Genomic DNA, 15,786 nt, shown 5'->3' with positions numbered 1-15,786 from the left:
TCCCATTGACTTCAATCAAAATAAAAATTAGAAGAGATGCAATTTGAGTATCAGTTCAATATTCTCCAATTTACTCTATTATCTAAGTTCAAAATTACACCAAATATTCTCAATCAACTTGTTTTTGTTAATTGTTGATGTTACAAAATTATATTGTGATGAATGTTTTATCAGTTTTATCTTTCACTGATCTCCATCGCTGCCATCTTTCCCGAAGTAATCTCATAATGGCTTTCACTTTGTTTTGTAGGGTAATCCTAAAGATTATCAACTTTGGGTCATCTCTGGCAAAGAAGATGCCCCTTATCCTCTTATTGGTAAGTTTCAGAAAGCGCAATTGATTGTTCAATTGATTTATTGCTGTCCAACAGCATACAGCATTGGAGGAAGGATGTTATGCTGAACTTGGATAAAGTACATTAGATCTCAACTGGAGTATTGTGTACAATTCTGAGTAGGAGAAAGTGAGGACTGCAGATGCTGGAGATCAGAGCTGAAAATGTGTTGCTGGAAAAGCACAGCAGGTCAGGCAGCATCCAAGGAGGAGGAGAGTCGATGTTTCGGGGATGAGCCCTTCTTCTTCAGGAATGAGTAAAGTGTGTCCAGCAGGCTAAGATAAAAGGTAGGGAGGAGGGACTTGGGGGAGGGGCATTGGAAATGCGATAGGTAGAAGGAGGTCAAGGTGAGGGTGATAGGCCGGAGTGGGGTGGGTGCGGAGAGGTCAGGAAGAAGATTGCAGGTTAGGAAGGTGGTGCTGAGTTTGAGGGATTTGACTGAGACAAGGTGGGTGGAGGGGAAAATGAGGAAACTGGAGAAATCTGAGTTCATCCCTTGTGGTTGGAGGGTTCCTAGGCGGAAGATGAGGCGCTCTTCCTCCAGCCGTCGTGTTGCTATGGTCTGGTGATGGAGGAGTCCAAGGACCTGCATGTCCTTGGTGGAGTGGGAGGGGGAGTTGAAGTGTTGAGCCACGGGATGGTTGGGTTGGTTGGTCCGGGTGTCCCAGAGGTGTTCTCTGAAACGTTCTGCAAGTAGGCGGCCTGTCTCCCCAATATAGAGGAGGCCACATCAGGTGCAGCGGATGCAGTAAATGATGTGTGTGGAGGTGCAGGTGAATTTGTGGTGGATATGGAAGGATCCCTTGGGGCCTTGGAGGGTAGTAAGGGGGAGGTGTGGGCGCAAGTTTTGCATTTCTTGCTGTTGCAGGGGAAGGTGCCGGGAGTGGAGGTTGGGTTGGTGGGGGGTGTGGACCTGACGAGGGAGTCAGGGAGAGAGTGGGCTTTTCGGAACGCTGATAGGGGAGGGGAGGGAAATATATCCCTGGTGAATGTCCACTTTAGTAAGGATGTGAATGCACATGAGAGAGTGCTCTTTTATGAAGTCTCTGCCGCTATCTGGCTCTCTATCTAAACAAACTGGATAATAATATCTGGTACAATAATATTACATGGAAGAAATAAATATTATGATGACTTAAAAGTAAAATTAGCCTGGAACTATGAAACAATTTCCATAAGGGTGTATATTTCTAAGAAAGCAGTTCATTACCAAACAATTCTCAATATACTAGTCAATTATTAATTTTAATTGATCTTTAACTTGCTTCTGTTTAAATTCATAAAAGATACACAAAATTCCAATCAGTAACACCATTTTAAGAACCAAAATGGAATCTAATGCATATGAAGCCTAGATGATGTTGCATTTCTTGTTGTCTTATTTTGTACTTGGAAATCAGAAGCCAATTTGCATTGGTCTGCTGTCCTCCGCTGCTTATATGGTAAGTGTGTGAGAAGAGCCATGGAAACAATTTCTGTGCTTACTCCACCTGATAGCTGTGCCTATGTTTTTTCCTGTAGTAGAACAGTGACTCTGCAGTGTATGACTTAGTCCCTCACTAGGTGGGGCACCTCCCTTTGGGAGCTGTTGAGCAGGAAGAAGCACTTTTTGTCTGTGAATTACATTTTTGGATTTAATTTAGGGTAGCTTTATATGCACTCATTCATTTGTGTCAGCGAGATTTATGACCTGGGGGGAACATTTGAAGTATTCTTTAAAGTGGACCTGAGTAAATTGTTTATAACAATAAAGTCCTAATTTGCAAAGCCAAAAGATTAAGGATAAATTCAATGATTATAACAGTTGCAGCCTTGAGTATCAAAGAATATTGGAAGATAGCAAATTTAACTCTTCTATTCAAAAAAGGAGGGATGCAGAAAGGGCATGTTTTATCATCTATCACAGGGAAAATGTTTGTACCTATTATTAAAGATGTTAAAGTAAGGCTCTTGGATGAGTTCAAGATAATCAGGCACAGTCAACATGGTTTTGTGAAGAGGACAGTCATGTTTGACCAATCTGCTGGAGTTCTTTTGAGAAGGTAGTACATGCTATGGATAAAGGGGAATCGGTAGATGTATTATACATAGATTTGTAAAAGGCATTTGATGAAATGCCACATCAAAGGTTATTGTGGAAAATGAAAGCTCATAGTATAGGGATTTGCATATTGTCATGGATAGAAGATTAGCAGGTTAACAGAAAGGAGTTAGTTGGTGTAAATGGATCTTCTTCAGGTTGGCAAGATGCAGTAAATGGTGTGACACATGTTGGTGTTGTTTATAATTTATATAAATGACTTGGATAGAAGGGAGATATTTTTAATCAACCTGTTCAAAAATGTTATGACACCTATGGAGCAGGTGAGACTTAAAGCTGAACTCCTCTGTTCAGAAGTAGGAACACTACCACAGTGGCCAAGAATCTGGCGAAGGAGGTATAATTGCCAAATTTGCTGATAAGACAAAGATAGGTAAGCAACTAAACTGTGAAGAGGACACAAGGGGGTTACTAAAAGATATTAATAGGTGAAGTGAATGGGCAAAGCTGTGGGAAAATGTAAATTTATCCATTTTGGCAGTAAGAATACTAAAGTAAGTGTATTATCTAAACAGTGAGATTACAGAGCTCTGAGGTGCAAGGAATCTGGGTGTTCTCATGAATCACAAAGTCTGCAGGTACAACAAGTAATTGGGAAAGCTAATAGAATGTTACTATTTACTATGAAGGTGATTAAATTCAAAAGTAGTGAGGTTATGCTTCAAATATGCAGGGTGTTTGGAGATCGCATCAGAGATTGCACAGTATTGGTCACCTTATTTGAGAAAGGATGTAAATGCATTGGAGGCAGTTCAGAAATGGTTTATTAGATTCCATTCTGAAGAGGGGTCACTACACTCAACATGAACTCTGCTTTGTCTCCACAGATGCTGCTAGACCTGCTGCATTTCTTCAGCAATTATTGCTTTTGTACTAGACTAATATCTCGAATGAGCAGGTTGGCTTATGAGAAAAGGTGGACAGACTACTCTGCTATCCGCTGGAGTTTAGAAGAGCAGGAAGTAACTTGACAGAAACATGCATAATCCTGAGGGGTCTGCACAGGATAGGTTAGAGAGGAAACTGGAACCAGAGGTCACACTTTAAAAATTGGGGGTTGAGGTAAACTTTTCTTAGGGGGTCATGAGTCTTTGCAACTCCTGAAAAGATGGTGGAATCAGAATGCTGGAATATTTTAAAGGCAGAAATAGATAGATTCTTGTTAAGCAAGGGGATGAAAGGTGAACTGGTGTAGGTAGGCATGTGGATTTAAAATTATAATCAGATTAGCCATGCTCTTATTGAACAGTGGAGCAGGCATAAGGGCTTAATGATGTATTGAGAGTGTGTTGCTGGAAAAGCACAGCAGGTCAGGCAGCATCCAAGGAGCTTAATGATGTATTCCAGCTCTGCTTTATCCGTCCCTAAGTGTCAGCAAGTTCAGCAGATTTTCTCTGTTCTGCAATATTTTTATTTGCTGAAAAGAACCATCAACAGTATAAACACAATCAAGCAGATTTGAAAATAAATGTCATTCATTGTGTCTAATTTTCTCACAGCATGATGAATGTGTTTGATACAGTTGGCCAGCAGATTTACAGCAGCTTTGGCCATAGTGAAATACACATGCATCCTTGTATTTAATATTGTATGTTTTTATTCCATAAATTATCAAATTCATTCCATAGATCTAGATAGATAAGTAATTACACTGAAGGAAGGCTGTTTTTGCAAAGGTGCCAAGAAATTGGAAACAATTTGTATCGTTATTCCTTTATTACATTTCAGGAGTTTTAATGATATTACTGGGTAGGGGAGTGTCAGGAAAGTTGAGAATTTGTGGTAGTGATTGTAAGTTGTTATTGACTGAACATAGTCCTCAAAGAGCTAAATTCATGAGATAGCAGGCTCGTACGTATGAATTTTAACTCAGAGAGGGTGTCTAAACCGATATGCTTTAGACATAGCAATTTCATTTAAACAGTATGGTGATTCTTCACATTTACTCTAGTTAAGATGGTGCAATCCATCTGAGCTCAGCAGGACCACTTACAACTGTGTGTTGTGGAACCAACCACTACTAGCCGATGGTCAAGGTACTCAGCACCGCCCTCCTAACCTGCAATCTTCATCCTGACCTCTCCGCCCCCACCCCATTCCAACCTATCACCCTCACCTTGACCTCCTTCCACCTATCACATCTCCATCGCCCCTCCCCCAAGTCCCTCCTCCCTACCTTTTATCTTAGCCTGCCTGGCACATTCTCCTCATTCCTGATGAAGGGCTCTGGCCCGAAACGTCGAATTTCCTGTTCCTTGGATGCTGCCTAACCTGCTGTGCTTTAACCAGCAACACATTTTCAGCTCCTTTCACAGGCTGACAGCTTTCACAGGCTGACAACCCCCAGTGAGGCAAATCCTCCTTTCTACTTTTAAAATGTCAAACTTTAGCAAGTTAGACAGCCCCTCGTGGGCCTCTAACAGAAACAAAATTAAGTGGTTAACAGACTCACAGAAATAGAATCGAAACTTATCAAATCAAAAATAACATTAATCCAACCAAACCTCCTTTCTACTCTTTCTTCTTAAAATAAACTTTGACAGCTTAAACAGCCCATGGTGGAGCAAGTGCTTGTTTCTGGGTATTTTCTAATCACCCTGTTCAGAGATGTTACTCCACACTTCTAGAGCAAGTGGAGCTTGAACTTAGGCCTCCTGGCTCAGAGGTAGAGACACAATCACTGCACTACAAGAGCCCTTAGGGCTGCTTTCTTGTTAGAGAGAGCCAAGTGGTGGTAAGGTTTTAACCTGAGGGTCGTCATGCCTCAGGAGAGGGACACGGATGAGAAGATATGGGACCTTCTGGGAAATTCAAACTGGTTTAGGAATTGCACTGCACTGTTGGTATCACTCTGCATCATGTACAGAGGGATCTTGAGATTCAAGTCCATAGCTCCCTGAAAGTGACCACAAAAGTCAATAGGTGGCAAAGAAGACATTTGACATGCTTGCCTCTATTGGGCAGGGAATTGAGTACAAGAGTCAGGATGTCATGTTGCAGCTTTACAAGACTTTGGTTAGGCCACACTTGGAGTATTGTGTTCAGTTCTGGTCACCACATTATAAGAAGGGTGTGGAGACTGTGGAGAGGGTGCAGAAGAGACTTACCATGATGCTGTCTGAATTAGAGGGTGTGAACAATAAGGACAGTCTAGAATTTCTCAGATTGTTTTCTCTGGAGCGAGAGAGGTTGAGGGGAGATTTGATAAAAGTCTTTACAACTATGAGATGCACACATATGGCTGATGGTCAGAATCTTTTTCGCAGAGTTGAAATGTTTAAAACTATGGGGCATGCATTTTAGACAAGGAGATGTGATAGGCAAGTTTTATACACAGAGATAGGAGTGTGGAGCACAGTGCCAGGGTGGTGGTGGAGGCATATACGATAGGGGGTTTAAGAGACTTTTAGATAAACACATGAATATGCCACGAATGGAGGGATATGAAACAAGGGCAGGCAGAAGGGATTAGTTTAATCTGGCATCATGTTCAGCACAAACTGAAAGGCCCATTCCTCTGCTGTACTGTTTAATGTTCTATGTTCTATTAATCAACCAACTGAACTAACTGACCTTCCATAAATGCCGGGAATATAGGATAATTATAGATATTTTAAATCCATCAGTTCAGAGATGTTATGACACACTTCTGGAGCTGGTATGACTTAAAACCAGGCCTTCAGGCTCAGAGGAGACCCTCCTTTCTATATTGCATCTAAGGTCCTATTTGGTGATAGAGAATGTTCCAGTTCTGAGTCGTAACAACAAGAGGCATTTATCTTAAGACTAAGGTATACTTAAATGCCTGATGGTAATAGGTGCGAGTTACATTAGCTAATTAGTCTTATTAATTATGTTTGTTAGGAGTCAGGAATGACATGTCTGATCCCATCAAGATTTTGAGAATTGCATGATGTCATCAAATTGAGGTAGCCTCATGCAGCCAGCATCATTAAAGCCTTCAGAACCTTATACAACAGTTGTCAGAATTGACTAATACGATTCCACTTCTGGGATCAATATTAAAAGCCCTGGTTGACCTGGAAAATAAAGAAGAGAATGGCTGAACTTTGTCCAAAATGGGAATTTAGGTCTGGTAGGTCAGTTTTCCCAGCTAGATACTGAGCTGACTAGAAGTCAAACAAGAAGTGAATACATCCAGAATATCATAATATATCTTTGTTATTTTAGAATCCCTCCAGTCTGGAAGCAGGCCATTCAACCCATCGAGACCACACAGAGCCTCTGACGAGCCTCTCACCCAAACTCCACCCCCTCCCCTCACTGTCCTATCTCTGTAAACTGCATTTCCCAGCAGTAGAGTCCTTTCTTAATTAGTAGAAGCCATTTACAGGATTGGGAAGGTTACCTACCACAGTTGGAGGCTGCAATTGCTTTGTTAATATCAGTGATCTAAGTTAACTTCAAACCCTTTATGTAAACAGGTTGAGTCTACATTCTCCATTGCTGCCTGTTTGCTGGTGTGTGGAATAACGTTCTCCAGTTTTTCTTTTACCCTCTTGCTCAATGGGAGCAATTTATCTAGATTGACTTGGACAATCTTTCTTAAAATCTGAAATCTCAAATTACGTCAGTTTGAAATCTTTTGGAATAAGAACTGAATACTTGGACCAAGAATTAAAATAGATTGGATGCTAGTCTTTGGAAAATTCCTCATAGCACCATGAATGACTGAAGTAAAAGAATGAGCGAAATATTTGTAGTTAACTGCTTCAGCACCTAAAAATATATTTAATGGCTAAGATAAAAGTAATTTTGGGCTCTCAGTGTTGGACATCACACTGATTCTGATCATAAACTTTGACTAAGTAAACTTCTTTATCTCTTTTTATCTGTGAAGTTGGGTACAACAAAACTGACTGTACCTGGAAAAGTTTTAAATCTCAACAAGAAAGACACACACTAGAAATTGAAATTTGACTTTCTGATATTTTTAAAAGGCAAGGTTGTAGCTGCTATAGTTGACAACCAGTTCATGAAGAAATCTTCTAAAGAGGTTATTGTGTTCAAAGGTATTAGAAAATGACTCATGAATCTTGGGGGAGTTTTTGAATCTTAATAAAAAAATTACATCTCAAAGGAAACCAGCAAAGTGCCATCAAAAACTGAAATTAAATCACAATGAGATGATGTGCAAGATACAGGAGGAAATGATTGAATGCTGGAAAGGTTAACTTAATATGCAATGCCAAAACTGAAAGCAATAAGACTAAATTCATACTCCAGAAGATCAAACTGATAACATGGAAAATATTTTATACAGCGCAGTAAAGCATAATAAAACACAGTGAAGGCAAATTCCTCACAGTTGGATCTGATGTTCTTGAATGATAGAGTATTGTATCAAGCTCCACTTCCTAAAGTTGGATATCAGTCAAGTTAATTAAGAATCATCAATGACCTGGATCAGGTGAGACTCTGCAATAGAAACTTTGAATGTCTTGTGGTATTGATTATATAAGGCGATTATTCAGTATAGCTGGCTGGGGCTGAAATGTTAAGTGTGTGCATATGTTTTTGTGAAACTTATTGCTTTTTGAACTAAATTTAGTAACTATGACGTAATTTAAGAAAGTGATTAGTATAAATGCAACAAGTATTGTATTCTTTGTAATTAGCATAACAAGCAAGAAAATGGTGGAGGTTACCAAAAAAAATCATTCCCTTGAGGGAAAAATAATTTTCTGAAAAGCAAGGATTTAAGCAAATGTATGCAGAGCAGATTTTTAAATTCTATTTGACTGTATAAGAAGCATTTGACTTTTTGTTACCCATTCAATATATTTGAACGGCACTGTCTTGAATAATTTGCTAAAATAAACTGATTGCGCCATCACTGCTTAAAATGTGACTGGATAATTTGCTGACATCAATAGCAAAGGCTGAAAGGTAGATGCAAGAGGAAAGACTCCGCAATCTTTTGACAATTAACATTAGCAAATGGTTATTTCTAATGAAGGAGGAGGGCAAGACTAAGTTGAAGGGAGACAGTGTTCTGCAGAAACAATGACTGGGGCATCAATTTGAGGCTGAGATGAGAAAGCATTTCTTTCTCAGAAGGTTCCACGTTTTTGCAACTCCTTGCCACAGAGAGTTGGGGGGGGGGGGGGCAGAATCCTTGTGTATATTTAAGGTTGTGATTCTTGATTGGGAGGGCAATTGAGGTTAGTGTGGAAAAGCAAGAAAGTGGATTTGAGGACTGTAGGATCAGCAGTAATCCTACTGAATGGTGGGACTGGCTCAAAGGGCTAAATGGCCAACTCCTCTTCCTACTTCTTATGATCAGGGCAATTAGGGACAGAGAACAAATGCTGGCCTTGCCTGCAAAGCTCACACTCCATGAGAGAATTTTAAAAATCCTGCACAAGGAGTAACAACAACCTGCAACCATTTTTTTTAAGGAAAAATAAATTGAACTCCGATCAAAGAATGATTGTGCATCAAATAGCCAGATTTCTCCAAGAATCAATAGCAACTCTCTGAATTTTTTTTTGACAAAAACCCATGAAGGTATAAAATATTTATTGCAGAGGGTCTCCCAATCTGCAAACGTCTTCAACTGAAGCATTTTAATGAAGTATTCATAGGATAGAGTTTTATTTTTACACCATTGGATACAGCCATGCTATCGTGGCTTGTAAATAGTATTAGCAATAGATAATGAAGTTAATTTAAGTTAAAAATCACACAACACTAGCTTTCGGAGTGCTGCTTCATCAGGTGATAAAGGAGCAGCGCTCAGAAAGCTAGTGCTTCCAAATAAACCTATTGGACTATAACTTGCCATTGTGTAACTTTTTAAATTTGTACACCCCTAGTCCAACACCGGCACCTCCAAATCATCATTATATTCAAAACATTGTACTGAGACAGGCATGCTATTATGTATTGTTTGGGTAGGTAAAGTACTTGTTATTTCCTGATACCCATGTGCTTAAGATCATTGCCATTTCTTTTGTCATGGTCTCCACAGACCTGGTTCTTCATTGCCTTGGCCTCCCTATAAAACCACACCCAAAGCTGCTGATAAACAGGTGGTCAGTGCAAATGCTATGTATAGCTAACAAATATCTAGCAATCTAAAGCTCCAGTGGAACAGACTTTGCTATGTGTGTGACAGAGACAATTGTCTACAGACAAAATCTGTCTGTTTTTCTCCAAACTCTGAAAAGTCATGTCAACCCTGGTAGATTTATTTTACTGTGTAGTTATTATCGCCTTTTACACAGTAAAATAAATCTGAATAAGTAAAAGGCTATAATAACTAACTTGTGGTCCTTAGATTGGTCTCTTTTAACTCTGAGAACTAATTTCTCTATTTTCTGCTAACATGATATTTTATTTAAGGATATCACTCTTGATCCTATCATAACCATTTAAACTAATTTGAATATGGAAGGAAAAATTCAATGCAAGCTAAAGTGGGGATAAGTAACAATGTAGTTTTAAGAATTACACAAGATATAGTACAGATATTTCAAACAATTTCAAGACTGGTATTTGGCAATAATTGAAACACGACAGAAATCTATAAAAGTAAGTGACTACCAAATGATGTAGGGATGAATTACTTTACTGGAGCATTACTATGGATTTAAACCTTGAAAGTGGCTTTCGATTTTTCTCAACAGGGCATGAATATCCTTTCAGCATTAAAATGAGTCACATTCAAAATGCAGCTGCACAGACACAATCATCCAAAGACTCACTCTACCCTCTAGATTTCCAGGGGCCCTTCATCATTGAGCAGTTGCCTGTGGAGATGCAGTGTCAGTTCATCTTAAAGCCAAGTCGCTTGGCATCATGCCAGCAGATGGCCGGTGAGTATTTCTCCCAGACGGTGAAAATAAGCACAGATTTTTAAATTATTTATATTGGTTTGTAAAACTGAGTTTCAAATTCCAGGTAGATGATGTGAATGTTAAAGAGGGAATGTGTTGATTTTGTACGGGCGTGGTTTTTAATAGAATTGCAAACACTCAGAATTTTCTTCTCTGTAATAAGGAAAAAACTATTGAGATTTTTCACCCTGGGATTACAGGAAAAAATATTACAGTTCTGAAACTGTAAAATAAGAACTTGCCTTAGAAATTCCGGCCAATTTTTGGTTTGTGGAAAATTCAGCTGAAAAACTTGTAGCGTTCTGCCAAGCAGGAAGTGACCTTCACTGAAAAGCAGTTTTCTATATCCAGAAAATAAAATTATATCTTCTGAAAATCCCTTGAATTTTTAAATCATAATGACAAGTCATAATAAATGAGTTTTAAAGAAAAAACAGGATTAGTTTCCTCCTTTTGCAATTATTTAAAATGTGCCGTGAACTCAGTGTCTCAGTTTACCTCTCCAATACAAGAATATTCTGTCATGAAAGGCAGTCACTGTGCCACTGTGGTGTCAACCACAGTATGTCCGGAGACCAGAAACTGCACAAATGCACAGAAGAAATCGGGGCGAGGGAGCATGTGGGAAGTCAGCACTTTGAATTTAATAAGCATTTAACTTCAAAATGAACTTGCAGAAGTGGAGTCAAGTGAATGTTCAGACTAAAGCAGAGGCTTTCCTTGTTACAATTCACCATCACAATGGTGGACTCTGTGCAGAGTTGAGAGTAACTTGTTATTAAACATGTCAATTACTTACCTTGAGCTTTCAATTCAAATCATTGTGAAGGGTACACATAAAACTAACCACTTATTACATCATTACACTAGAACTCATTAAATTATTTACTCATGGATTCAGTCAAGTTAGAATAAAAGAAAATGTTTTAAACAAAATATGCTTATTGTAACATTATATAATGGCAAGTCAATGTAAAATTTAGAGTAAAAACAGAGTGTTGGAGAAACTCAGCAAATCTGACTGATTTCAGATTTCCAGTATCTGCCATATTTAGTTATTGATGTAAAATACAGACTTAGACTAACTGCATTTAGAAGATAGCTTTCTAAATTTGATACCTACAAGAAAGTTAGCCTCCTTTTCTTCCTCAAACTCATTCATTACTTGTAGATAACCCTAAATACAGTGATAGAGTCGTAGAGTCATAGAGATGTACAGCACGGAAACAGATCCTTTGGTCCAATATGTCCATGCCAACCTAATCTGGTCCCATTTGCCAACACTTGGCTCATATCCCTCCAAACCCTTCCTAGTCATATACCCATCTAAATGCCTCTTAAATGTTGCAATTGTACCAGCCTCCACCACATCCTCTGGCAGCTCATTCCATACATGCGTCACCCACTGTATGAAAAAGTTGCCCCTTAGGTCTCTTTTATATCTTTCCCCTCTCATCCTAAACCTGTGCCCTCTAGATCTGGACTCCCCCACTCCTGGGAAAATACTTTATTTATTTATCCTATCCATGCCCCTCATGATTTTACAAACCTCTATAAAGTCATCCCCAAGTCTTCGATGCTCCAGGGAAAGCAGCCCAGCCTATTCAACCTCTCACTATAGCTCAAATTCTCCAACATCATTGTAAATCTTTTCTGAACCCTTTCAAGTTTCACCACATCCTTCCGATAGGATGGAGACCAGAATTGCGAACAATATTCCAACAGTGTCCTAATCAAAGTCCTGTACAGTCACAACATGGCATCCCAACTCCTATACTCAATGGTCTGACCAATAAAGGAAATCATACCAAACACCTTCTTCGCTATTTTATCTACTTGCAACTCTACTTTCAAGGAGCTATGAACCTGTACTCCAAGGACTCTTTGTTCAGCAACACTCCCCAGTACATTCCCATTAAGTGTATAAATCTAGCTAAGATTTGCTTTCCTAAAATGCAGCACCTTGCATTTATCTAAATTAAACTTCATCTATCACTCGTCAGCCCATTGGCCCATCTGGTCAAGATCCTGAGGCAACCTTCTTCGCTGTCCAATAACAGCTCCATATTTTGGTGTCATCTGCAAACTTACTAACGACATCTCCTATGTTCATATCCAAGTCAGTTATATAAATGACAAAAAGCAATGGACCCAGCACTGATCCTTGTGGCAATCTACTGGTCACAAGTTCAGGTTTCTTTTGTTTTCTCATCATCCACCATCTTTGTAAACTCTCTCTCCAAATTCCTCCACACTTCTTTCAAATACCAAGTTCATCCATGAACCTGCCTCTGTCCCATCTACTTGCCCACTAGGTCCAGGCAATCTGCCCACCTTTTCTAGCCTGGGACTTGCACCCTTATACAATTTCTTACCCATCTTCCCATATGTCTTGCCAAATAAATTTAATCACAGGACCTACTTGCTATAACTTAAAATTCCTACTTACCTAACCACTCCTAGTTCTACACCCACTGACATTATCGGCTCCATTTTTTCCAGATATTACTCTTCTTTCTGTTATCTTCTTACAGCAAACAACCTGCCCTCCAATTCAGCCACCCTCTCAGCTATTTCCTCCTATGAGTTAGTTCAATATATCAATGTTGCATTGATTGTCCATCTTTCTTAAAATCACTTATTCAACAGCCATGGTGCACTATTAACCTTCATATCCATGCTCCACCTAACATTCCCATACCATTTGTTTATGGCTGACCTCACCATCATCCATCCAGCTCTAAAGAACTGATTTCTTTTTTAAATTCACTCGTGGGATGCGGACATTGCAGGCCAGCAGCATTTATTGCACGTCCTTAGTTGCCCTTGAAATGGTGGAGGTGAGATGCCTTCATGAACTGTGGCAGTCCGTGTGTTGTAGGCCAACCCATAGTACATTTAATGAAGGAATTCCAGGTTTTTGACCCAGTGATACTGAAGGAACAGTGATATATTTCCAATTCAGGATAGTGAGTGGCTTGAAGGGAAACTAGCAAGTAGTGGTGTTACAGTGCATCTGCTGCCTTGGTCCTTCTGGATGGGAGTAGACATGGTTTGAAAGGTTCTGTCTCAGGATCTTTGGTGAATTTCTATATTGTGTGGATAGTACAAACTGCTGCTACTGAGCATCGAGGCTGGAAGGAGCTGATACTTGTGGATTTGATGCCAATCAAGTTAGTTACTTTGTCCTGGATCTCGTCAAGCTTCTTGAGTGTTAGAGCTGCACCATCCAGGCAATTGTGGAGTATTCCATCACACTCCTGACTTGTGCCTTGTTGATGGTGGACAGGTTTTGGAAGTCTGGAGGCAAGTTACTCACCACTGTTTTTACTGTAGCCTCTGATTGGCTTTTGTAGCCATTATATTTATATGGTGAGTTTGGTTAAGTCTTTGGTCAATGGTGACCTCCAGGATGTTGATAGTTGCAAATTCCATGATGGTGGCATCATTGAATATCTCAGAGTTGTGGTTATATTTTCTGTTACTGGAGATGGTCATTGCCTGGCATTTGTATGACATGAATGTTACTTGCCACTTGACAGTCCAAGCCTGAATATTGTCTGGATCTTGTTGCATTCTGACATGGACAGTTTCAGTGTCTGATGAATCACAAATGGTGGTGAATTTTGTGCAATCATAGTCGAACATGAGGGTCATTGATGAATAGGTGAAGATACTTGGGCCTGGGACACTACCCTAAGTAACTCCTGCAGAGATGTCCTGAAGCTGAGATGACTGACCTCCAACAATCACAATCACCTTGCTATCTGCTAAGTATGACCCAAACTAGCAGAGTGTTTGCCCCCTAATTTCCATTTTTGCGAGTACTTCTTGATGGCTACATTTATGGCCTTGATGTCAAAGGCTGTCACTCTCACCTCACCTCTGGAATTCAGTTCTTTTGTCCATGTTTGGACCAAGGCTGTAATGAGGTCAGGAGCTGATTGGCCCTGGCAGAACCCAGAATGGGCATCACTGAGCAGGTTATTGCTGAGCAGGTGCTGCTTGATAGCACTGTTGATAACACCTCCCATAACTTTACTGATGATTGAGTGTAGGTTGATGGAGCGATAATTGGGCAGTTTGGATTTAACGTTTTGTGTCCAGGACACCTTAGGCAATTTTTGACATTGTTGGGCAAATGCCAGTATTGGAATTATACTGGAGCAGCTTGGCTAGATGAGTGGCAAGTTCTGAAGTACAAGTCTTCAGTACTATTTCCAGAATGTTTTCAGGACCCTTAGCCTTTGTAGTATCCAGTGCCTTCAACTGCATTTTGATATTGCGTAGAGTGAATTGAAGACTAGCATCTGTGATTCTAGGGATTACTGGTGAAGATCGAGATGGATCAGCTAATTGGCCATTCTGAATGAAGATTGTTGCAAATGCTTCAATTTTTTCTTTGACACTAATGGGATGCTGGTTCTTCCAGTCATTTGAGGATATTTGTGAAGCTACCTCTTCCAGTGAATTGTTAAATTATCCACCACCATTGACCAGAATTTAGCTGGTTGTGGGATTGCCTAGCTCTGTCCTATCACTTTCTGCCTTTACTGGTTGACATGCACGTAGCCCTGTTTAGTATCTTCACTAGGTTGACACCTTATTTTTAGGGATGCCTGGTGCTGCTCCTGGCATCTCTTCTGCACTCTTTATTGAACCAGGGTTGATCCCCTGGCTTGCTGGTAATAGTTGAGTGGGGGATATGCCAGACCATGAAATCATAGGTTGTTCTGCTAATCCACGGAGCCTCACGGGTGCCCAGTCTTGAATTGTCAGTTTCTTTTGAAGTCTGTCCCATTGAGCACAGTGATAGTGCCACATAGCAAAACGCAAGGTATTTTCAATGAAAGATGGGACTTCACTCCACAAGGCCAGTGCAGTGGCCACTCTCACTGACAGTGTCATGGACAGATGCATCTGTAGCCAGCAGATTGATAACTCTGAGCTTTGACCTCAATGTCAGTTACATAGAAACGTAGAAGATAGAAGTAGGCCATTTGAGTCCTCAAGTCTATTCCACCATATAGTATATATAAAGCTGATCATCAAGCTCAATACCCAAATCCTGCCCTCCCCACCCCATATTTCTTGATCATTTTATGTCACAAGAACTCCAACTACCTGCTTCTTGCAAAAACATCATGTTTTAGACTCAACCATCTTCTGCAGTAGTGAATTCCACAGGCTCACCATTCTCTGGTTGAAGATATTTCTCCTCATCTCAGTATTCTGATCTCCCCACTGATGAAAGCATCTTTTCTACATATGTCTAGTCTTTTTAGAATTTTATAGGTTTCTGAGACTTCCACAGTCACTCACTCCATTCCCCTCCTTCTGAACTCCAATGATTACAATCCTAACAGACTGAATCTGCCATCATATATCAGTCCTGGTGTCCCAGGAATCAATTTGGTAAACTTCTGCTGTGTTCCCTCTATAGCATCCTACCTGTCATAAGGAGATCAAAGCAGCATGCAGTATTCCA

At 40.0% G+C, this 15,786-nt stretch overlaps 1 protein-coding gene across 2 annotated transcripts in view; it reads left to right on the top strand.

The window, feature by feature from the left end:
* Positions 1-15,786, top strand: part of LOC132816772 (rho GTPase-activating protein 20-like) — a 94,457-nt gene that overhangs the window by 55,089 nt on the left and 23,582 nt on the right. For both annotated transcript variants that reach the window (XM_060826703.1, XM_060826704.1), the window contains 2 exons: positions 251-317; positions 10,089-10,277. In XM_060826703.1, coding sequence (XP_060682686.1) covers positions 251-317; positions 10,089-10,277 — 256 coding nt within the window. The remainder of the gene's footprint in view (positions 1-250; positions 318-10,088; positions 10,278-15,786) is intronic.

This window comes from Hemiscyllium ocellatum, chromosome 6 (genome assembly GCF_020745735.1).
Source record: "Hemiscyllium ocellatum isolate sHemOce1 chromosome 6, sHemOce1.pat.X.cur, whole genome shotgun sequence".
Lineage (NCBI taxonomy): Eukaryota > Metazoa > Chordata > Chondrichthyes > Orectolobiformes > Hemiscylliidae > Hemiscyllium > Hemiscyllium ocellatum.
The sequence above is the reverse complement of the archived record's forward strand: the minus strand, read 5'-3'. Positions and strand labels throughout refer to the sequence as shown.